At 43.1% G+C, this 23,971-nt stretch overlaps 1 protein-coding gene across 1 annotated transcript in view; it reads left to right on the plus strand.

The window, feature by feature from the left end:
- The window catches only part of AGBL1 (AGBL carboxypeptidase 1), a 583,728-nt gene that overhangs the window by 48,000 nt on the left and 511,757 nt on the right, over positions 1-23,971 (plus strand). The window contains exons 3-5 of the mRNA XM_019726713.2: positions 1,356-1,502; positions 4,416-4,547; positions 8,589-8,682. Of these exons, the coding sequence (XP_019582272.2) occupies positions 1,356-1,502; positions 4,416-4,547; positions 8,589-8,682 (373 nt within the window). The remainder of the gene's footprint in view (positions 1-1,355; positions 1,503-4,415; positions 4,548-8,588; positions 8,683-23,971) is intronic.

A 23,971-nucleotide genomic window follows, 5' to 3' on the forward strand; every position in this document is an offset into this window, starting at 1 on the left:
GCAGCTCCCTTCTGTATGGCGAGTGGACATAGGACTAGGAGGCAAGACCCGGACTTAGCAGTGTGGTAAGCCATTCAGTTTCCAGGGATAAGATGGCAGAGGGGACTACTTTGGAATCGAGTGAACTGGGGCCTACCTAGTTCATTTCCACGTGAGCATCCCAGAAAACACAGCGTTTTGGACATTCCAACATTGTCAGTTGTCATTTCTATGTGTGCCAGCCACACTGCATTAGAAAGAAATACTAACACACAGACAGTGCCAAAATGAATGACACTCCGAAGGCACGGAGCCTCAGGCTGCCGTTTCAGGAGAAAGGTCCGTTCCTACGAAGTTTCCCGTAGGTTGTGCCGCCCTCTAGTGGCCGGGTGACTTCCCTGCAGTCTTCTGAGCGAGGTACCCCCTGGAGGTGACGTCACTGGTCTTCAGGGAGAGTACTGTCTTTAATGTGTCCAGAGGTGACTGGAACTCTTAGAAGAAACCTAGGCGTCCTTCTGATACCCGCGCTGAGTCCTGCCCATCCCTTAGTAGAGGATGCTACTTTTCGTTAGAATGAACAATCAAAGAGTCTTCTTTGCTGATAACATCCCACTCCGTTGGCCACCTTGGTTAGCTCCATCATAACCAGTACCTGGAGAGTCACCCAGGGCCACTTCCAAACTGACATGGAATCACTGCTTTTGAGCTTCTCCTGGGGCAAGGTGTGTGGGTGGAGGGTCGCTGTTCAAAATTATTCGTGGGTATTAAGATCAATATACTACATCCTAGACTCACACCCTCTTCAAAACTCCCTACGTAAGATGATTGAACATTTGTTTGTCAAAGGAGTACTCCAGTTGTTTCCATATTCTTCTCCCATCAGTTACTGAAAAAGTCATTACACCATCAGTAATATTATTGCACGTAAGCCATCATCCCAATCCCTGTTATACATGACGCAAACATCTAATAAAAGGGCACTGCATCCCCTCTTCCATTTAGGATATGATTGTACAAAAGCCTTACGCATATTTATATAGATACACACACAAGTACACACATACACTGAAGGCTCAGTAGATCCTCCTGAAAGTGGATTCTGGGCTTCAGTTATTACAGCTGTTGCAGGTGAATACACCTAGGTTCTTAAATATCTCGTTCTTTCTCCATTTCATAGTCCCCCCCTCCCCCCCAATGCTGGCCCCTTCCCTAACAGCACAACTTTAACAGGAGCAGCTGATTCAAGAGCTACGCCGTTGTGGTTTCTGGGGTGATGTGACCCAATCCTTGCTTTGCCCCTGGCTGTGAGCTCTCCTTTCTGCTCCCAGGAAAGGAATGACTCTCCGTGGCTCAGCGGTCCTCTGCTTCCCCCACAGGCACAGACAGGAGGATTCGCTATATGATTAGCAAGGGTGGCAGTGAAGCCCTTTTGCAGACCCTGGTGGACACAGCAAGGACAGCTGCTCCAGACTATGACATCCTGCTGCCCCTCTTCCGACTGCTGGCCAAAGTTGGCCTCCGAGGTACCCGCACCCCCAGCCCCCAAGATGACTGAGAGGCCCTTCTGGGGTTGTCATTGTGAGAGCTCTGGTGGGGAAGCTCTGGTGGGGAAGAAGCAGCAGGGGGTTTCTGGACACCTGGGTGCTCATGGCAGGACGAGCCCCTCAGAAGAGGTCATTTTATTGTCCTGGCGGCCAGCTCCTCCCAGGGACAGTGCATAGTACAGGGCATGGGCGGCGGCGTGGTGCGTGGGGCATGTTGGGGACACAGGAAAGACGCGCCAAGGTAGTTTTCAATCACTTTCAAAGGTGTCGGCAGGGTTGGTTCCTCCTGCAGGCTCTCAGGGAGGCTCTCTTCCATGCCTCTCTCCTAGATTCGCCTGGTTTCCGGCAGCCCTTGATATTTCTTACTTGCAGACACATCCCTTTAATTTCTGCCTCTAGCTTCACACGGCATCTAGTCCGTGTGTCTTTCTCTGCGTGCTCTCCTCTTCTTAGAAAGAGATTGGTCCTATTGGACTTAGCGCCCCCTCTCCCCAAAACCAGTTGTCCTCATCTTAGCTAATTAAGTGTGCAAAGACCCTATTTCCAAATAGGATAACATTCCGTGGTTCCTGGTGGATATGAATTTTGCGGGGACAGTTTTCAGTCCACTGCAATCAGTCACACAGAAGTGGAGCTTCCCTCTCAGAAGGGAAGATGGGGGCCTAGACTTCTTTCCATTTAAGCTTCGTACCCATTTTGCTTTCTCCAGGGAAGACCCTGAAAAACCTTCCTAAAATCCTAAAGCCTGGCTGCTCAGGAAGTAGGCAAACATGGCAAACTAGTCATAACATTTAAAGTCCAGTTGTGTAGGGTCATTTATGTCACAATCGAGAAGCTCTGGGTCCTCTGAAAGATGGACCTTTGATGCCCAGTGCCAGCAGTGGCCTCCAAGGGCACGGAGCTCTGAGACACACTGTCTTTTCAATGTCTGGATGTCTGCTTTGTGTTCATGTACCATTCCACAAAAAATGGAGACCGAGGCATCAGCCAGCACCTGCATGAGTGAGTTCCAGACAAAAACAATACAATTCATTCATTGACTATTCAGGTATTTACTGCACGTCTCCCAGGGGTGGGCACGATTCTAGGCTCTGGGAGCACCATGGTGACCACGACGGAGAAGGGACCCTCTCGCATGGAGCTTGCATTCCAGTGGGGAAGGGCAGAAGGGAAACACATGGTGAACCAGATGATAGCAGACTATGCTAATGAACTAGGTCATAGCTGTGAGGGAAATAGGGTGATGCTACTCTAAGATGCTGTGGTCAGGGAGAGCTGACCTTTCAACCCAAACTCAAAGGATGAGAAATTAGCAAAGCAGAGTGGGGCAAGTGAACTCGAGGAAAAGACCAAAGAGACATGATATATACCCCCGTGGTGAATAATATAAGCTCGGAAGTCAGATCTGGATTTCCAACCTGGCCCTGACACTTCTTAGCTGTTTGACCTTGGACGACTTACATAAACTCTGTGAGCTTTGGGGCCCTCATCTCCAAAATGGAGGTATCAGTCCTGAATTCTAGAGTTGCCGTGAGGTTTAAGTGAGGTGTTGTATGTCACGTGTTCCACACATGGCTCAGGAGGCCCAACGAACAAGAGTCATGTAGGTTTCATAGAAAGAGAGATGAAAGTTGCACCAGGACATTGATTTTCAGGGTATATACCTTGATATTACTTGTTGTCATAATTGCATCAACACAGCTTCTGTCACCGAGAGATTGTAGTTCTTGACATTGACATTCAAGTTGCCAGGGGCTGACAGAAATGAAGTTGTCTGCTCAGGAGTGGAACCAGACAGATATCTTTTTTTTTTTTCTGATAAGAGGGATGGGTCTTATGAATTGAGTCTCGGTCTCTTTGCTGGTGTCCTTTGGTCCAGAGGTAAATGTTGGCAAATATAGTGGTTTAGGGTATTGCTTCTATTTTATTTGTCTCTGCCTGTGAATGAATCTGATAGTGATTGTATTCCTGCAAAAACAAATGGAAAGGGCACAAACAAATGGGACAGGTGGGAGCTAGGAACCTAGAATAAAAGGCACTTTCCCCTTGTTTTTATTCTGCTTCATTCATTATTGAAATACTAATGACTTACTGCACTACGACATAGCAGGTCGTTTGGATCAATAATTTAGAGAAATTTGGGGAGAAAATTGTTTTTTCTTAAATTGTGTTTTCACTCTTTGTCGTAAAGTCCTCTATCATATAGAAAGATGGCCTCATATACCTGCCGCTTAGATCTAACCACTGGTAACATTTTGGCATATTCCCGTCACCTGGTTAGTTTTATTTGAAATATGTTAAGAAAAACTATAGTAGCACTCTGCTCCTAATACTTTTGAGTGCATTTCTTCAAAAAGAGATGTTTTCCTATATAGCCACAACACCACGATTACAAATCTAACAAAATTCACAATGAATGCATAATTTAGACTCATTTCAGTTTCTCCAAATGTTCCCAGCATGTCTTTTACAGACATGTTCCAAGAAGAATCCAATCTAGGTCCACTCATTGTATTTTAATGTCATGTAATGTAAGTATCCTTAATTCTAGAACTGTCTTGAAATGTATACCCTCCTAAGCTGTAGTTCATGTTTGAGGACAACCAGAACCATCCTTACAGGTAGGGGATGCCAGTCAAACAACCCACAAGCCTTCGTGTAAATATTACTTCAAGAATAATGGACCATATGTATCCCCTGAATTAGATTTTCTGAGCCATCTGCTTCCAAGGGGGCCATACTTAGTGGCATTTTTCTAGTAGCTCCAATAAGTCTCATTGGCCGTGCTTATCTTCTTCCTGCCATCAGCTTTGCCTTCCTCTCCCCCACACATCATATAACCTTCAGAATGAATGTGCAACACAACTAAGGTGCATTGATCCGTGTTTGCAGATAAAAAGTTTGGACAGAAGGCACTGGAGCTGGAAGCACTGGATGTGACCTTGATTCTGACCAGGAAAAACCTGTCCCACAGCCAGAACCTCCTCCACTGCCTCTGGGCTCTGCGGGTGTTCGCCTCCAGTGGTAAGTGACTCAGCTGTGCCTCTGCAGGGTGGCCTGCAGCCTGGAGCTGGGACACCTGGCAACCCTTTGGGGGTATGGTCGGAAGGAGGGTATGTGGTCCCCAAAAAGATACACAACCCATGAGGAACCTTGTGTGCTGGAGGCTGCAGAGGTGAGACGTTTTTCCTTCATCTCCTCTTCCACCAGGTAGAACTCCTGAGCCTGTTGCAAAAGGTAGACGTCAAGATTGTTTTCCGTTGGGAACCACACATGCGAGCACTCTGGGCCTATCTGTTAGTACTGCCGGTGAAAAAGGCCCCAGACAGGAGAGGGCAAAGTTGATTCAGTCCTTATCACATTCAAGGCACAGTGTGATGTGTTCCACCTGTCAGGAGCGGTCCTCCCGACGCAAACCTCCCTACAATGTTCCAGAAGTTACTCATTATTACAACATCCTTCACCAAACTTCACCTCATGGAGTTTTCAAACATAGTCCTTAAGGTCACGAGACACGTATCAGAGCATGTGGGTTGATAGTTACTTGCCATCTCCTGATTTGGATGATTTCTGGTTATCATAACAATGCTGTATTTAGACTTCTCGATTTATGGCCAAGAAAAAGAAAATGAAGAGTGAAGTAACTGCTGGAGTCCATACAGATAAGTCCTGGGGGCTGAGTTTCCAGCTCCAAAACTCATGCTGATGCAACCCTCCATATGGAGATAGTTCTTATTAATAGACTCGATTCTATACCTCCTATCTCACATATAATGAGCACAGACTTTTATTTCACCTTCCTAAGACCCTTTCCTGCAGAACTAAAGTGACAATTATGTAGATGGAATGCTCTCTAGAGAACAGGACATGGGCTTGGAGCCAGGAAGACCTGGGTTTGATTCTGGTTTCATTTCTTAAGAGTTGTATGACACGGACACTTACGATTCAACTTCAGTTTCTGTCTTCATAAAATTAGGTGGTAATAAGAGCTCAGAGACTTGGTAGATGGTAAGTGAAATCATGTCTGCAGGTATGGTGGCCACATAATAGTTCTTTAATAAGTGTTAGTTTCCCTTCCCTGCTCTACTCTTTCCTCTTCGTCCTTTGGAATACTAGGAACAGCACACATTAAGGGAATAAGTAGGTGACGTTTTTCCCTAACTACGCTCAGAACTACTAAAATAGTAGGTACATTGGTTAATTCTATTAATAAGCTTGAGAAAGTATTTCTAGGAAATAATGAGATAGATTCTTAATTCCGTGTTCACCGATGGAACCCCTTGCGCTCATATATGTTGACCAGAAAAATCAGAGGATGTTTGGGAGAGGCTGAAAAGATCTGTACAAACCCATCTCTAGTAAAGGAAAATGGAAGTGAGGGGTTGTGACTTTGCATAAAAGACAAATTCTCATTAATGAGTAGCCAGAAGGTACGCTACCCCCATTTGGAGCTTGCCAACCAATTGGGAGTATCTCATTTTGTTTTCCTCAAGAATAATTAGGCTGAATAATTCATCTTCCTGATTCTATACGAGTATATTGGTTGTAGAGATCTTGAAGAATTCCTATACCAGGGAGCTCTGAAAAGTGCTGGGATTTGTCTGTGGGTGTCAGGAGGTGGCCATTTGTCTCATATTCTAAGACGACATGTGTCATACCAATGAACTGTTTCTTATGTTTTAGAAATTATACTGTCAGTTTCTGTGTTGCCTTTGCCGGTGAGAGGCAAGCAGAGTTCACGAAGCCTATGGATCGCTGTCTGTTGGGTGAATTGTTAGCCACTGTTGAATGTCCAGCAAGCTTTCTAAACAGCTCCAAGCTGCAGAAGGAGTTGGCTGGAACCAGAATGGGCCTGTAACAGCCAGTGAACCCTTCGGCAGCTCTCAGATGGCCAATGGGGATATTTATAGAGCTGCCAGAGGTCTAACTTTGGGCAGGCATCCAGCATGAAAACTCAGTGAGGATTTCTTACTGTTGTCTTCTCCCAATTCCCAGTCTAAAGTCTTCCATGTTAGAATTCACGCTCTTAACCCTCTCTCCTCCCTAATTGCACTTACTACCGTGTTTCCCCGAAAATAAGACCTAACTGGATAATCAGCTCTAATGCACCTTTTGGAGCAAAAATTAGTATAAGACACGGTCTTATTTTATTATAATATAAGACTGGGTCTTATATAATGTAATAATACATAATATAATATAACATAATATAATAATATAATATAATATAATATAATATAATATAATATAATATAAATACCAGGCCTTATATAAGACTGGGTCTTATATTAACTTTTGCTCCAAAAGATGCATTAGAGCTGATTGTCTGGCTAGGTCTTATTTTTGGGGAAACAGGGTACTAGAATTTTGCTGACTATTTGCCAAGAGGTTGCTCGAGCCTGTTTTCCCAATTTAGAAGAACTGAGTTAGTAGCCATGAGAGTGGAAGATTGATGGGCAGGGCTGGGATGCCAAATCCCTGAATTTTGATCCAGGAGACGACTGCCTGTACCAGTCTCAGGAGGGACACGTGCACAGAGGGAGTGCCAGGAACATGCCCTCTTTGTAACAGCTGGGATGTCAGCCGCAGCCTCTCTCTGGTGGGCTGTACCGGGATGAACTAGACTCATGCTTAGAGATTTCCATTTATCCTCCTTTCCCACAGCTTGGAGCAAGCCAGTGTAAGCCTCCCTTGTTTCTCCCGCTTTGCTTTTCCGTGACCCCCTTGTTCCTTCTCATATTTCCTGGAACACGGCTGGTTCTGTTGTATAGCACCGGGGCAGTGGAGGGAAGAGACTGCAGAGCTGAACCTCAGAAGATAACCTTCTTTCCTTCTCCTGCTGAAACTTTTGCCCCCTGCCAAACTGATTCCATTTTGTATCCTGTGGGTTCCTCTTATTTTCTGACATGACCTGAGCTCCCCCTGAAGTGAACTAAGGAGCGGAGTGAGGACTGGGGATAGTTCAGAGACACTAGGGCATCCTTGGAGATGAAAGCGATATCCAGAGGTTTTGTGTCCAAAATACTTATCTGAAACCACTGGGATGACCAGTACCCCTTTGAGTTTCTTTCTATTATGCAAATATTAGGTTAGTGCAAAAGTAATCGTGGATTAAAAGGTTAAAAATAATTGCAAAAACCACAATTACTTTTGCACCAACCTAATAAATGGCTATGTTTTTATAACCATCCAACTGGGCAAAAAGGCAAAAATTTCTCAGGCTAGTTACCTCTGACCAGGAGGAACTAATTCTTCTTTTGACATGATGACAGCTAGAGGCAGAGTCAAGTTTTAGCCTCATTTATAGGCGATACAAGTACAAAAGTTGTAGCAGAATTTGGAACCAGGGTGGTAAAGAAAGGGCGCCAACCTCTTTATTAGGTTACCTGTTAAAGTTTTAAAGGAACCTTAGCCCATCCCCCTGTGACGTTTCTTCACTGTGAACTCTCCAAATGGCAGAATATGTCTGAGAAAGTGTTTTTTAAGATACTGGCAGTGTGTGTGTGTGTGTGTGTGTGTGTGTGTGTGTGTGCGTGTGCGCGCGCACACGCGTGAGCGTGACTAAGTATGTGTGCATGTGTATCTACATCATATGGGAAGTTGGTGGTTGGTGAAACAGCTTGAATTAAAGTCATTGCTAGAAACGCAAAGGTCCACTTACAGAAAAATCTTTTGTTCAGCAATTGCTGTGACTATTCTGATTAAGAATACAGTGGAGACGTGCAATGGGCCATCAGAAAATGAAAAATATAATCTCATGACTTGGATTCCCTTTGGAAAGAAGGTTGGGTGAGAAGATCCCGTGTGCTTTTTATGAAGTTGGGGCAAAAATAATTGCGGTTTAAAAGGTTAAAAATTGCAAAAAAAACCCGCCATTACTTTTGCACCCACCTAATAGGTGACCTTGACTTCCAAGCCAGGGATGAAAAGACCCTAGATTGTTGTGAAGTTGCCTTCGGTAAGGAAGGTGATGAACCTCCCTTGGCTTTTAGGCTCACTCTGTAATGCTGAAAAGAACGCTTGGTTCACATAGTTCCATAACTGTTGTGCTTTTGTCTTTCTCAGTGACCACGGGAGCCATGCTGGGAATCAATGGAGCGATGGAACTGCTTTTCAAGGTCATCACCCCTTATACCCAGAAGCGTACCCGAGTAATCAGGTAGGGAGTGCTTTTTTTTTTAAGCATTTTTGCGATCTGTGTAATAGATGCAAAGATGGAGCTGGCTTTACATACATTCTCGTGGTGCTTCCAGTTCAGCTGAGGGATGACTTCTCGTAGATATGGTACCATGACTTTGTCCTTTCTCAACTCTCTCATGCGTCCTTTCCTCTCATCTCACCACAACCCTGAATGGATGTATTATGGTTCTTATTTTCAGATGAGGAAACGAAAACGTGGAAAGAGCCTTGTCCTTGATCATGATGCTAGGAAATGGCAGGGTTGGGATTTGAGTTCAGATATTTCTGACTTAAAAGCCCATGTTTTCTGCCTGAAGTGTCCAGGGCTTCCTTTTACTCATAGCAACTCCTCCACTGTGAGTATATTTCTTACAAAACGGTCCAGAAATGACAGGGAAGGGTGACCTTCCTCAGGGTCTCTAAAGAGTCAGCTAGTTAAATTTCTGATCGGAAATCTGGACCTTCGAGTAGTCCACCATGGTTGTGTGCTGGTTTTGAGAGGTTTTTTTAATGATTGGAAAATGAAACTCAGCCATTTGCTCTGGCCTGGCATGCTGGAGGGGAGTGAATCACAAATTTCAAAAGGGAGATGGTTAGACACGAAGGCTTTAGAGATATTTGGACCCATTAAGATCCATCATTTACGGGAGTGACTCAGCGAGGACCTTGAAAGAGTATTAGAAAAGATTCAGCCAATTTCCAAGATATATGGGGTCGTTTGGCCAAGTAGCATTTCCATGGCCTGCCATGATCTTTTCTGCATTCCAGCATCAATCTTAGGCTCATGTTCCACCTGATTATTTTTCTCTTGGGTCACCACGGTAATGCCATTATCATCTATTCTCATCTGCAGCCCTCCACTCCAGCATTTCCTAGAGTGAAATACATTATATCTCAGCTGAAAAAAAAAAAAAAAAAAAAAAGTTCCTCACCAAATACCTTGAGAAATACGTGGTTAAACAAAGTTAGGTCAATTTCTTTACTGGAAGACTTCTCAGAGCCTGTGTAGAGCCAACACAGATTCTGGATATCCGAGATGGGTGCATGGTATATTCCCTGTTGCTAAACGGACTTGCCCAGGGAACTGTTTTTGTTTGGAGGTGACTGTTTTGGTGGTAGTCAGTGTTCAGTGTTCCTCATTTTAGAAACCTCCCAGCTAAAGTGCAAATGTCTTGCAAAAATGGGATTCAACTAAATTCTACTAAGGGTTCCTCATCTAGTAAGGACAAAACTTCAGAGTCACAAAGTCAGTGAAGGAAAAAAAAATTAACTGTCATGATTTTTCTGTAGTTCTCCTTTATTTCCATCTTCAACTTCCACTTATGTCCATTTGTATCGGTGTGATTGGGGCTGTTGACGTCTGCAGTAGACATGTTCTTTGGTCACCAGTCCATGAACTTGACCTTTTTGCCCTATTCACAAGGACTCTTCGGTCCGCTGCTGTTTCTGTTCATGTGTCTGGCAGCTCAGGAGTGTGTGGTTGCTCCCCCAAATTATGGGAAAATCATTTTTATGGGAAAAATTATGGGTGCCAAGTTGTTTGGAGGGCTTCTCTAGGCAGCCCTTCCCAGCTCATCTTGGCACTAGGTCCCTTCCTTTTGGGGTCCTGGTAGCTTTTATTGTTTTCCCACTACATGCAGAGTAAGCAACAAAGCACAGAGGCCCACGTCTGGGACACTCACACTAGTTACTATCTTGATTGTTCTTTTTCTCCTGCAAAAGGAATGGAATTCATGCATAGATGTGATGAAGGTGCCATGGGAAGATGGGAATGTAGCACTGGGGATTAACTAGGGTCGCTGTTACCAATGACAAAAGGTACCTTTTCAGGGACTGAGGGCATATTTCTACATTTTTGGTCTTGTCTGTAAAATTTGGGCAAGATGATTCCCTTTCTTGAACCAAGTGACAAATTAAAACCAAACCTCCATAGAAGAAAGGCCTTTTCACCACCATTACAACGTAGCTGTCATTGTGGTGGCATTTATTATGTTCCCTGCCCTGTGCTCAGCTCTTAGCGTGCATTACCTCCTTTGATTGTCTCCTGTACTCTGCCAGGCAGGTGCTATTGCTGTGCCCAATTTTACAGGGGGAAAAAAAACTGACACAGTAAGAAATGAAGTAACATGCTGGGATTTAAGTGACAGAGCTGGGATTTAAACCCTATCTGATACACAAGCCTTAGCTCTTAAACCACCACTGGAGTCTCTTACACAGTCTATTTCCAGCGTTTTATTTCTAAACCACCATATGTAAGACAATCATAAGCTGTTAAAGTTTGTTTAAATTTCTGTTACCGTCTAAATGGCTCATAGTCATGGAACAATTTGCTTAATGAGAGGGGAGTCTTTCTCTTCAATCCAATGGCTATTTCCTCTCAAAGGCTAAACAAATGTTTGTTTCCCTCCGGTTCCGAATGCTCTCCCAAAGCTGCCTTGTTTTCTACCTCCCCGGCCCCCAACGACAAGATAGGAACAAAGGCAGAAGACCTGCCTGGTAGCGCATTTTCTAGCTGATTCTCAGTGTGTGAATGGCAGGGTCTTCCTCTCAGGTTTGTTGGGGGCGTTAAGAAATAATGCGTGGAGATGTAACCTTGGATGTGTGTAATAGTGTGAACCGTTGTTCGTACACATCCTGCTGGCCACTTGGCCGCCCGCTTCAGACCAGGCAGCAGAACTAGAGATGCTGGAAGTTTCTGCCAGCGCTCACCTGCTCCTAGGAACTCCATCCCCCAAATGTGACTAAGATGCACCCCAATGAGTTCTCTTGTGGGTGTGAAGAGGGCTTCCAGGAAGGGGCTGCAGTCCCATGTCAGGGGACACGGACAGCCCTTGTATGCTTCGGGCGAGTTATTCCGGGATGCCTTTGTAGGAACAGATGCCCAGTGTTGTGTCACTGTGTCTCCTCCTTGCCCCGGAGACGAAACCTGCCCTACTTCTCAAGCACAGACCTAAAATTAGTTGTGCAGCTGTCTTCCACTGAAGCCCTGTCTCCAGATAGTACTCAGGGCAAGATTTATGACCGAAGCACATACTGCACACCTTCTAGAGAGAAGGGGCACGCAAAGCCATGCCACTCACCCTCCGTGGCCTTGTGCCAGCTCTTCTGCCCAGTGGAGACGGCTTTCCCAGGCCTTCCTCACTTTCCAAATACCCACCATGCTGGCACAGCTTTACAGACTGTCATCCGCTTGTACTGGCTCGTTCCTGTTCCCTCACGACCATGACCTTCGTCAGAGCAGTGTTCTGACTTAGACGACTCCTACAGGCCTCTGCTCGTCTTCCTTGACTTCAGAGCAATCAAGAATGTGTCTGAGTCTCCATTTCCATTCTCATCTGTCATTTCTCTTCTCCTCTCTCTTTCCAACCAACCATTCCCGCACGTGACATACCCTGTTCTGCCTCAGGTCTGTCTGCCTCAGCTTCCCTTCCGCTGCAATGGCGTGGCTGCCTTCCTGAATGGTAGACATTCTCCCCATGCCTCAGGCCCTGCCTTCTGGCACCTGCTCCAGCTCACCGGGCAGAAGGCATCTTCTCAGTGCTTTCCCGGCACTTCGTTCATATTTGCCGTTCACGTACCCAGTATATCAGATTCACCTCTGTACTCTTGTTGGTCTGAGGGTCTTCTCTCCCCTCTAAATTCTAAACTCTCTAAAGCTAAAAATTCTAGCTGTTTGCCACAGGGCCTGCCCAAGGGCCTGGGCTGTCTTAGGCCCTTCATTTAATTCAATTAGAAACAATACTGTGTAGTGAATAACGTATCTAGGAATGAATAAAAGCCAGCCTTTACTCCGTGGGTGCTATAGGAGGCACTTTCTATTTATTAGTCTTCTTGACCGCAAGCTGCCTCCACCTGTGGGTGCCGTCATGTCTCAACCTGTCTGGGAATCGATGTGACAGGCCTGCCGGCAACTTGGAAGTGAGGGACGGGTGGGGACTTCCGGGGAGAGAACACACTCTAAGCCAGGGAGAGGTAGCAACCAGCTGGAGAGAAAACCAAGTCCTACTCACCGGAGGGAAGGGAAACCTTGGCGTCTCCTTGCTCTTGCTTAGCCTTTTGTGGGGGACCTGATGAGATTGGCAGAAAGGAAAGGTCTGAGTTGGAGGGGACGCAAGGGGGCGGCATTCACCTTAAAACTGTTTACCACGGGGAACGGGCTTCCAGGGTTTGGTCTGACCATTGATTCAGCGAGGGCTTTAGAAGTTAGTGGGCAGCTTTTTATAGAAATAGGGAGGGAGGGATGACACCGGGCCAGGGTGACCTAGCTCTTGCTAGCTCGTTGTACTGTGGACAAGCTTGTTTATCGGCACTCCAGCTGTCTCTGAGCTGTCCAAATGCACTAAGTAGGAAAATTTACTGAGGCAAAGATGGATTGCTTATCGGTGAGTGACTCAGCTTGTGACCTTAGAAAAGCTTGCATTCGTTCCATGTCTCAACACCTTCTGTTGCAGCTGCAGCCCTTGTTCCCTCATTTCCAGGAATGGGCCTGGGGATTTCGGTAATAATAGTGACCATGGCCATTGCTTGTCCACTTGACCATTTGCAAAGCACGGACACATCCCCACTGAGCCTGTTGGACTCTAAGGCTGTATACTTGACCCAACCTTTGAAGACCGGTCATCAGCTGTGGTCATTGGTGTATCTCCCAGGACTTAAAACTCGGCTGTCTGGCCTTGCCTCAGAAACCTCAGCGTCGATCAGAAATGGATTGTTCTTCCTGGCAGCTGTTGCTGCTTAACCTCCATTGTATTCCCTGACCGGTGCATCACGCTTTGGGAAAGGCGATTCAGCACCCCCACAGGCTGAGACGGTTCCTTCCGTCTGTCACCTTCATTTCCTCTGGAGCTATCCCAAGGGCACAGGAAGTGTGCTCTTTGTCACCACACTGGCCTCACCTTCCCAGAGGACAGCCTCTCCAGTATTCGCACCCTCTTAATGTCCTTCCAGGTTTTCAGCAGGAGCGTCATGCTCTGATTTATACTGTTTGGGCTCAGGGGCCCCTGGGGGCCATCGGGTTTGGAGGCTGTGTGCTCCCCTGGGCTTCAACACCTTGGGAACACCAGGAGATGGATGTGCCGGGTCTCCGGCAAGCCTCCTGAGCACATTCTCCAGCTTAGTCTCCTGGTGTCTGCACAGTAACTTCCGGTGCTTAGAATAGTGTTAGGTGACTGTCTCCTTGCAGAGACCCCAGCTCGGGACAGCTTCGGCGTTGGAGCTTTGCCTGACTGTAGCATGACTGGGCATTGCTTCACTGGCAGCTCTTTCTGGTGATTTCATCCTCAATTTACAGGCTGTAAACAATGTCCTACCCGCCCCCCCTCCCTCCCCTCCAAATCACTGTGTTTTCCCAAAGCCGGCCCTTCTGGGCTTTCTTCAGCCATCACGCCATTCCACTTTATCTGATCCTCGTGGCTGACAGATGAGTAGGGACTCAACCAAAGCTAATAGGTTCCCTGCGATCATGAGCGATTAGATGACTCAGCTCCTTTGTCACTGAGACAAAGAAGCAAATTTTCCTGTTTCTCAAAATAGATACTGAATTTCTCCCTGGGCATTCATTTTCCCCTGCTCACCCCCATTAATGGCTTTGTGACGTTTCCTGCTCTCTGTTCAATATAATTACACTCTGTGGGCTCTGGGGCATGGGCTCACATTGGGGGTTCAGAAGCTGTGTGCTCCCAACCTCTTGGGCTCAAATATCTTGCAACAGGAACAAAACAATTCCAGCCCAGCCTCCCAACGTGCTGATATTGGGCAAATCCAACACAGACTCAACTTACTGACAGCGATTAGTGCATTTGCCACCTGCCTCCAAGCTTGTAGCTGATGGTGCAATGAATAGTTTCCTGCGTGCATTAAACCTTGGCAAGTAGGTTTGTTGGTTTAAATCCCTTTCATCTTCTTGGGAAGCCTGTGATCTCGCCCTGATTAAAGCCACTCACAGATCTTTGAGTCATAGGCTCTCAAGTTGGACGTTCCTTTGGGATGTGTTGGTCCAACTTCATCTTAACATGAGTTCAGTGAAACCCAGAGAGGTTGAACCACGCCTCCTTTCCTAATTTCAAGACATGGTTCGTTTCTCGAAGATGCTCTACTGCACAAGGCACAATCACCGTGGCCTGAACTAGGACTTGGAACATTTACTTCACTCTCTTGTGTGTGCCTGTCATGGGGATTTGAAAACAATAGACGGTTCAGCCCGTCCTCATTTCACTGATGGTTTCTGGCGACACTAGCAATGCAGTGTGGTCAGGAAGGTCCATTCTGAAACGGGCCAGCTTCCTCTTCTATGGAAATGCCTTCTGCAATGCCTTTATGTGGAAATGCCCTGAAAGCTGAGCAACAAGGGCCTCTACTTTGGGCCCTGGCCTCAGTGGTCCCTGCACTCGGGAGAGCTTTCCTGGCAACACACAGAGGCCTCCTCTACTGCCTGAGACGGACTTGGGTTGGCGCTGCCATCCCGACAGGGCTCCCGGTCCCTGTTTCCGCTCCTTTGGGGAGTTTTCTGACCTCCTGCCCTCTCAGGATAGTGGACCAGATGTTTTGAGGAGGAAGAGGGCTGGAACCCATGTATGTCTTCCACTGTCTGGGAGCTGTGTCTTCCACACCACAACATGCGATGGAGCAGACTCACCATTGCTGACATGTGATTTTTGGTGCGCATTGTGTAGACAGAATCCTAAAATGCCAAAACGAAACTCCCCGGGCCCTGCATATCGTGGGGTGGTCCTCCATGCACACTCCCACCCATGAGGGACTCCATTTACAGAGATTCGATGTCCATCTTTGTCTGCTGAAGTCTGTACTGCTCATACCTCCTGTGGCTTTGCCCCATTTTTCCTCCAGAGACTGGAGGCAGGCTCAGGAACTTTCACTTGCCATAGAAGTTCGTCTTCTAGCCTACCCTGACTCACGAAGGAACTTTTGCAAAGAACTTTACATTTTCCTATAAGTCGTACCCTCTTCCCAATAGTCGAACTGCCCTCAAGTGTGTGGGAGAGTAGATTTGAAGGACAGGGGGGAGGTATGGAAAGACCCTTATCAGGGGACAGGCTTGTGACTTCATCCTTTGCTGTGAGGGAGGTGATATTTCTCATAGGCTGTTACCAAATTCTTCAGGGATTCACTCCACACTCAGACACAACAACTTACAAAGCGTTTGGAGTGGGGAAGGAAACACACTGCTTTTCCTGTGAGCCTGTGTGTGGGTGCAATTTCTGGGGATGTGCTTCTTTAGCAGAGACAAGCCAACTCAATTAGTTGGAAAGGAAAGGGTCAAAAGGAAGCCATTACGCAGATGTATAGCCATCTAAAGTACGCTGCTTTTAAGAATTTAGACAGAGATTGCAGGATGGGAACAGATTGGAGGCTTTTTGTCTAAGTTCAATTATAGGGCTCTTTTAATATTAATCTCCTGTGATCATTAATTATATTCAACAGAGCCAATGAGAAAAGTGGCCCAAAACAATAGCTTGCCATTTAAAAGAAGTGAATTATTATGAATTAGCTTTTGAGTTTCTTTCAGGTGGTACACAGTAGGTATTCAATAAATGCCAGTTTAATGAATGAACACTGTTGTTTTGGCTTGTCTGAGTTGCACTCTTTTAATCATTTAGTCATTCAGTAAGTATTTTGGGGCACTGATTATTAGCAGAGATGTGTGGGCTCTGAAATGAAAACACATAGTCCTTGCCCTCAAGGAATTTACAGCTACATGTACCATTAGCATGTAAACCGATAAGATAAACGCTATACTGGCAGGATGTACAAAGAAAGAGGATTTTAGTCTACCCAGGAGCTGGCAGGGAGGTATTCACTGAGAAGGCAGCTTTGGGTTTGAAATAGGGAAGGAGTTTCTAACGTGCTAAGGTTGTAAAAGGAGAGCCTTGCAGGCAGAAGCAAGTGCAAAGACAAAAAGAGCACCAAAAAAATGGTGGGGGTCTATATGGCTGGAATGTATGTCAGGGAGCTCCCACAATTGATTTGGAACCCTCTAATATCTTACTAGATAGTGAAAGAATGGGAATACATAATTCACAAAGAGGAAATAGAAAACCCGATAAACTCGTAAAAATATTCAACTTGCCAATAATCAGAGAAACACAATTTATATCAAGGCCCCAGTTTCACAAATCAGAGCGGTAAAGATTTTGAAAAACGATAATGTTTGTCGTTGGTGAGGATTCAATAACAGCACTCATACATGCTGCCAGGAATGTAGATAGATAAAACCTTCAGGAAAACAACGAGGTGATATATGTCAAGAGTTTTCTAAAAATTCTCATTCCTTAACCCAATTTTGTCACTTCTTGAAATCTGTCCAAAAGAATCATTGTGAATGGTGCATAATGATTTATGCATAAAAATTCCAATCATTGTATTATTTATAATTGGAAATATTATAACCAGAAAAAAGTCTGATAACAGGGAATGCGTACTAAAAGTGACATATTTATACATTATAATATATAACAACACACACACAGAAAATAGATTAGAAGCGATGTTTGCCATTGGTACTAGCTTATGATAAAATATTGAATAGGAAAAGTTAGGTTCAAAATTCAGTATGACCTAAACTATATTAAAAATAAGCACATGACTTCTGCTTTAGGCCAAGAAGGAAGAACTGGGATTCAGATGTGTCTTCCTACCTCCTACCTGAAAAAAACCAAGCTACAGATAAAATGTATAAAACAATGTTTTTAAAGATACTAGACATCAGGCAATGAAAGACCGTCAGCCCTAACTGATACCCTTAAATGATCACAGTTACTTTCTTCAGAGAGTTTCCAGGTTGCAGTACAGGCAGAGAGACCCCAGGAACAGCCTGAGTTGAGGAGAAATGGGACGAAGGAATGGAGACATCAAGGTGCCTAGAATCGATAGGACAGAGTACTGGATGGAAGGGCGCAGCAACACACACACACCCCAAACAAACACACAAAACAAACACCTCAAGCTCATCAGAGCTTCTCCTTCAAGAACTCAGCTGGACCTGATGAGTGCATGCTTGTGAGGAAACTACCCAAGATGAGAGAAAGAAAAGAATGGGAATAACAATGCCTGGTAGTCTCACAGCGCTGGAAATCATGCTTGGTTCTCCAAGGCAGACTGGAAAACTTCATGGTTTGTGAGTCAGGAAACACAGAAGAGTACCCAGAAGAACCTTGCCTCAGTAGTGGGGAGGCAGTTAGCTTTGCACTCAGTATTGCTCTGGTCCTGCCTATCAGATATTAACACGTTGCGTACGGCGGGGTTTAAAGCCCTCATACCCCTCTGTTCCGGCAGGTTTTTAAAAGAAACTACTTTAAAATGCACTCTTCTCTTTAAAGTGTAAATGCTTCTATGTCATTTATTATTTTTCTATGGAATTTTTTAGGATTTACTCACCTATGATGTTAGTAATCCCTCCTGGTGTGATACTGCAGAAAGCAGCTTCCTTTGTGCAGTGGGACACGGCAAAAATTGCATATGTACCGAGTTTCACTTCTCACTTTTTTTGATGCGCACACTTTACACACCCGTGTGTGATATTTTTTCTTTCCTCTTCCCACTATGGGCTCCAGATGATGCGTGGCCAAATCTCCCGAGAGCCTGGCCGGATTGTCTTCCTTGGGGGCCTGCTGCGTAGGCACTTTCACAGCTGGTTCCCTATCGCCACTCGTCTCACCTCCCTGTCTTGGCCTCTCACTGCTCTCTGCCCAGTCTTCTGAAATTCTCGTTATCCGTCCTTAACGCATGGCTCAGAAAAAACGAAGATTCATTGATCCATACGCAATGTGTTAAAAACAATACCTGGAAGGAAAACCTGTTTCCAAGAAACTTAACTGCCTCTCAGGACAAAGCTTCAGAGTATTTATAGGAATACAACATATTCAGGACTCAACAAAGTAAAAGTCACAATGTCTAGAATCCAATAAAAAATTAGTAGGCACACACAGAAACAGGAAAAATGCTTCCCATTGCCAGGAGATAAATCATTAAATCAAAAACAACCGAGAAATGAGGTAGTAGATGCTAGAATTATCAGGCAAGAACATTAAAAATGTATTCTAATTATGTTCCACATGTTCAAAATTTAAGTAGTGTCACATCAGATATTTAAAAAGACCCAAATTGGACTTCTACAGGTGAAAGCTACAGTATGCAAGAGGTAAAGACACTGGGTTAAATTAAGGTAAATTAGATATGGCAGAAGAAAAGATAAGTGATCTCAAAGACATAGCAACAGAAAATTTCCAAAATGAAGCACAGAGAAAAGAAGGGAATTGAAAAAAAGAAAAAGAGAACACCAGTGAATCATGGGACAAATTCAAGCCGCCTGATTTATATATAATTGGAGTCTGTGGTGAGAGGAAAGGACAGAAAACACATATGAAGAAATAATGGCTTACATCTCCTAAATATGATGAAAGTTATGAAGTCAGAGATCCAAGAAACTCAATAAACCACAAGCACAAGAAACGTGTAAAAATGGATATAACTGAGGGGAGCAGCAAACATATCCATGATTGTAGTTGGTGATTTTAATAACCCTCTTTCAACATTTGATAGAATAAGAGAGAAACAGCAGAACATACATTCTTTTCAAGTGCACATGGATTATTTATAAAGGTAGACAATATTATAGGCCATAAAACCAGTCACAATACATTTATAAGAATTCAAGTGATATACAGTGTGTTCTCTGACCACAATGAAAGTAAATTAGAAATGAATAAGAGAAAGGTCTGTTGTAGAGTCTCCAAGTTTTAGAAATTAAATAACAGACTTCTAAAGAAGCCATGGGTTGAAGAAAACATCAAGATACAATAGAAAATATTTTGAGCCAAATGAAAATGAAACACAGCATATTAAAGTATTTGGGATGCACCATACTACTTGGAGAAAACTTAGAACTACAGGCATATGTTAGAAGAAAGGTAGAAGGCTATCTAATAACGGGCCTCAAATCCCACCTTTAAAAAAGATTAAAACCCAAATTAAGTAAAAGGAAGGAAGAAAGATCAGAGTAGAAGTCAGTGAAAAAGCAGAAGTAAAGCAATAGAGAAAAGTCAACTGAATCTAAAACTGATTCTTTGAGATCAATAATATTGATAAAATTTCCAGACTAATTAGGAAAAAAGTGAGCGAAGACACAAATTACAATTATCAGAAATGAGAGAGAAAATTGCTACAAGTTCTATAGCTATGAAAAGGATAATAGAATATTACGAGCAACTTTATGCCACTAAACTTGACAACTTAGATGAAGTGGAAAAAATCCTTTGACAGACATAAACTACCAATGCTCATTTAAGAAGAAATTAATAACCAAAATAACCCTACATTTATTAAATGAATGGAATACATATTTGAATGCATAGTTAACACCATAAAGAAAAGTCCAGATTCAGATGGCTTCACTGGTGATTTCTACCAAACATTTAAAGAATAAATATTAGCAATTCCACACAAACTGTTCCAGAAAATTAAAAAAGGGAGTATTTCCAACTTATTCTGTGATGCCAGCATTACCCTCATACCAAAAGCAGGCAGAAACTTTAGTAGGAAAGAAAACTACCAGCTAACATCTCTTATGAATAGAGACGCAAATATCCTTAATCCAATTTTAGAAAATTGATAGCAATTAATCAAGACCAATTGGGATTTATCCCAGGAATGCAAGATTGGTTTAACATGCAGAAATCATTGCATATAACTTATCATATTAAAAAATTAAAGAAAAACCCAACAACATATTATTCCAATAGACGTAGAAAAAGCATCTGACAAAATTCAACATCATTTCCTGATAAAAATTTGACAAATCAGAGATAGAGACTTTCTCCATAAATCACATCTATGAAAACCATTAGGTACCATCATACTTAATGGTGAAAGATGGACTACTTTCCCTCTTAAGATCAGAAGCAAGACGAGACTGTCCACTCTCGCCACTTCTATTCAAGATTGTATTGGAGATTCTAGTCAGGATAAAGAGGCAAGAAGAAAAAGTAGAGACACTCACATGGGTAAGAAAGAAGTAAAACTTTTTATTTGCAGAGGATACGATTGTCTGCATTGAATTTCTCATGGGATCTACACACATAAAAAAGCTACAAGAACTAGTGAATTTACCAAAGTTCCAGGTAAATTTTGCAAAATCAATACACAAAATAAATTATATTTCTACATAGTGCAGCAAACCATTGGAAAATAAAGATTTCAAAATGCAATTTAAATAGCATCAAAACTATGAAATGCTTAGGGATAAATCTGACAAAAAATGCAGACAATCTGTGCACTGAAAACTACCAACATTGCTGAAACAAATTTATGCAGATCTAAATAAATAGATAGAGCTCATGGCTCAGCAGATTCAATATTGTTAAGATGTCAATTTTCCTTGTATTGATGTATAGATTGAATGTATTCCCAGTGAAAAATGTGAAGACATTTTTTTTTTTTTGTAGAATTTGACAAATTGATTCTAAAATTCATAGGGAAACATGAAAGACCTAGAATAGCTAATACAGTTTTGAAAAAGAAGAACAAAATTTGAGGACTAACAATACTATAATTTAAGACGTATCATAAAGCTCCAGTAATCAAGGCAGTGTGATATTGATGGCAAGACTAACAAATAGATTAATGAAACAAAATATACCCACATATCCTTTTGCCTCCCCTGCAACCCTCGTTAATGATCTTATTCTTCTGGTGTTGGAAAAGCTTAGGATCTAGGTTTAAAGAACAAGACAAACAAATGTGAAACAAAAATTCATAGACACAGACAATAGTTTAGTGGTTACTAGAGGGTAAGGGGGGAGCGGGGTGGTAGATGAGGGTAAAGGGGATCAAATATATGGTGATGGAATGAGAACTGACTCTGGGTGATGAACACACAATGTGATATATAGATGATGTAATACAGAATTGTACACCTGAAATCTATGTAACTTTACTAACAATTGTCACCCCAATAAATTTTAATAATAAAAAAAAATAGACAGTTCAGAAATAAACCCAGTTGATTTTTGGCATAGGCAAAGTCCATGGACAAACAATATTCTGTTTGATATATGGTTTTTGAAAAATTTGATATCCATATATAAAAGATGTATTTCAGCTTATATTTCACACCATTAAGACGAACATAAAATGGACAATAGATCTCAACATGCAGCCTCCAGCTACAAAATTTCTGGAAGAAAGGTATGGGAAAACTTTGTGACTTTTGGCAAGGCAAAAATTCTTTAGATGCAACATTAAAAGCACAATCCATAAAGTAATAAATTGGATTCTGTCAGTATTAGAAACTTCTGCACTCTAAAGGCTATTAAATAAATGAAGATAGAGTTCACAGACTGGGAGACAATATTTGTCAATGACATATCTCATAATGGAGTTTTATCCTGCATATATAAAGAGCACTCAAAATCCAATAGTAAGAAAACCAACAGTTCAATTTAAAAATGGGCTGAATTGCGTTGGAGTTTGGTATAGGTCTTTACTTAAATATTTCATAACAAGATCTTCAGGGTCAGAGCAAAGAAGAAAAAGAGAAAGAAAGAAATCCTGGTACTTATAATTTCGCCAGTTTAAAGGATCTGGCAACTGGAGAAGAATGTAGAACGGGCCCATGGCCAAAGCAACAGGCTATGCTATTTTATTTCAGTATCACTGAGAAGCTGCTCCCATCGTGGCTGACTCTCCTGGGTGTGTGATCTAAAGCTAACTTGGGGTCTTCTCACCTGCAGGAGTGCTAGGAGGAGGGTGACCACCCTGGTGCCTGTCCAAAAGATTCCTATATTGCTTTCACCTTGCGTTCTCATTTCTCTCATGTAGGGGCCTTCTCCACGAGTTTTCTAGGGTCTCTGTCCATTTTCTTCCAGTGCAGCTCTCAGAGGTTCTTCTAAATATTTTACTTGGGATATCCTCATTCTTCACTACTGCTAAAATTTTTGCAATTTAAATACAGAGGGTGCCAAAAAAATGTATACACATTTTAAGAAAGGAAAAAAAAAACCTACTAAAATTACGCTGATGGGAACCACTTTGAGCACCTCTTGTCATTGCACAAGTCAAACGTGACTTGTATTCATTTTTTGTTATCGGTATATATTGAGTCTTACAATTTTTATACAGTTTTTTCCGTTCTTAAAATGCATATGCTTTTTTTTTGGCACCCTCTGTATTTCTACTTTTCAAATGGTGAAACAATCTGATTCTTTGGGGCATTGCAGTAAGTTTTTAATTTCTGTAAAATTTTGACATGTTTTATGCAGAAGGGAAAGTAGAAGGTACTCGTTCAAATACCCTTACTTGATAGAGACTTCGAGTCTAAAATAGGTGATTTCCTATAATTTGCAGAGGTAGAAGAAGTAAGACTCCAGTTCTCCTGATAAGAATACGCAAGTCTGTTTTCACCACAACACTGCTGCATAATGACTTTTTGTCTCAATACAAAAAGCAATGATTAAATGACTAGAATAAATACATAAAGCATGTGCAGAGGACAGTTTTACCAGATCCAAAGGGCTCGGAAGTGGAAAGAAGCAGCCTCAGACCTCTGTATGCTCGAGGTCGAAATAAGTTGTCTTTGAAAATGGCCCATCCTAATCATAGCAATCACCATCACACATTATACAATCCCATTTTCTGTGGCATGTTTCAAGCCAAATGAATCCCCCCAAAAATGCTTTTCAGAGTTAATATCAAGGTCCCCCAAGTATGTGACGCTGTTATGAAGCTAACTAGTGCAGTGGCAGAGTTATAATAATCAAGGGTAAGAGGGAAAGTGGGAAGTGGTCAGGCAATAGCGATGGTGGAAACCAATGTTTCTGAAACAAAATCAAGAATCAATGAGGCAGAGAAGCAGGAAAGGCCGCACGTCCAGATGGCAGTAGCCGCTAAACCCTGAGCACATGTGTGGCCTACCGCCATCTCTTGGTAGCCGTGGGTATTACAGCTCCAAATTGTCTCACCCACAAGCTGGCGTACATTTCTGAAGATACTAGGAGTATAATGCTCTACTGAGATGACTTCATATTTATAGAGCTGTTGTTTCCAAGACACTCAAATGAAATAGCTTTTTAAGAAATTCAATGTGTTATATTTTTTCTGTTGCTTGGAGAACCTATATATTTATTGCCTTCCTGAATTCTGTTTGTTATGGGCGTAAATGCTCACCCCAACTAGTATACTATTATTAGTATTCTTTCCTGGTGAGAGTTGTTGGCAGAGGCTGAAATGAGGTCATTGGAAAGTTAGTGGTTGGGTCA

This window comes from Rhinolophus sinicus, linkage group LG13 (genome assembly GCF_036562045.2).
Source record: "Rhinolophus sinicus isolate RSC01 linkage group LG13, ASM3656204v1, whole genome shotgun sequence".
Classification (NCBI taxonomy): domain Eukaryota; kingdom Metazoa; phylum Chordata; class Mammalia; order Chiroptera; family Rhinolophidae; genus Rhinolophus; species Rhinolophus sinicus.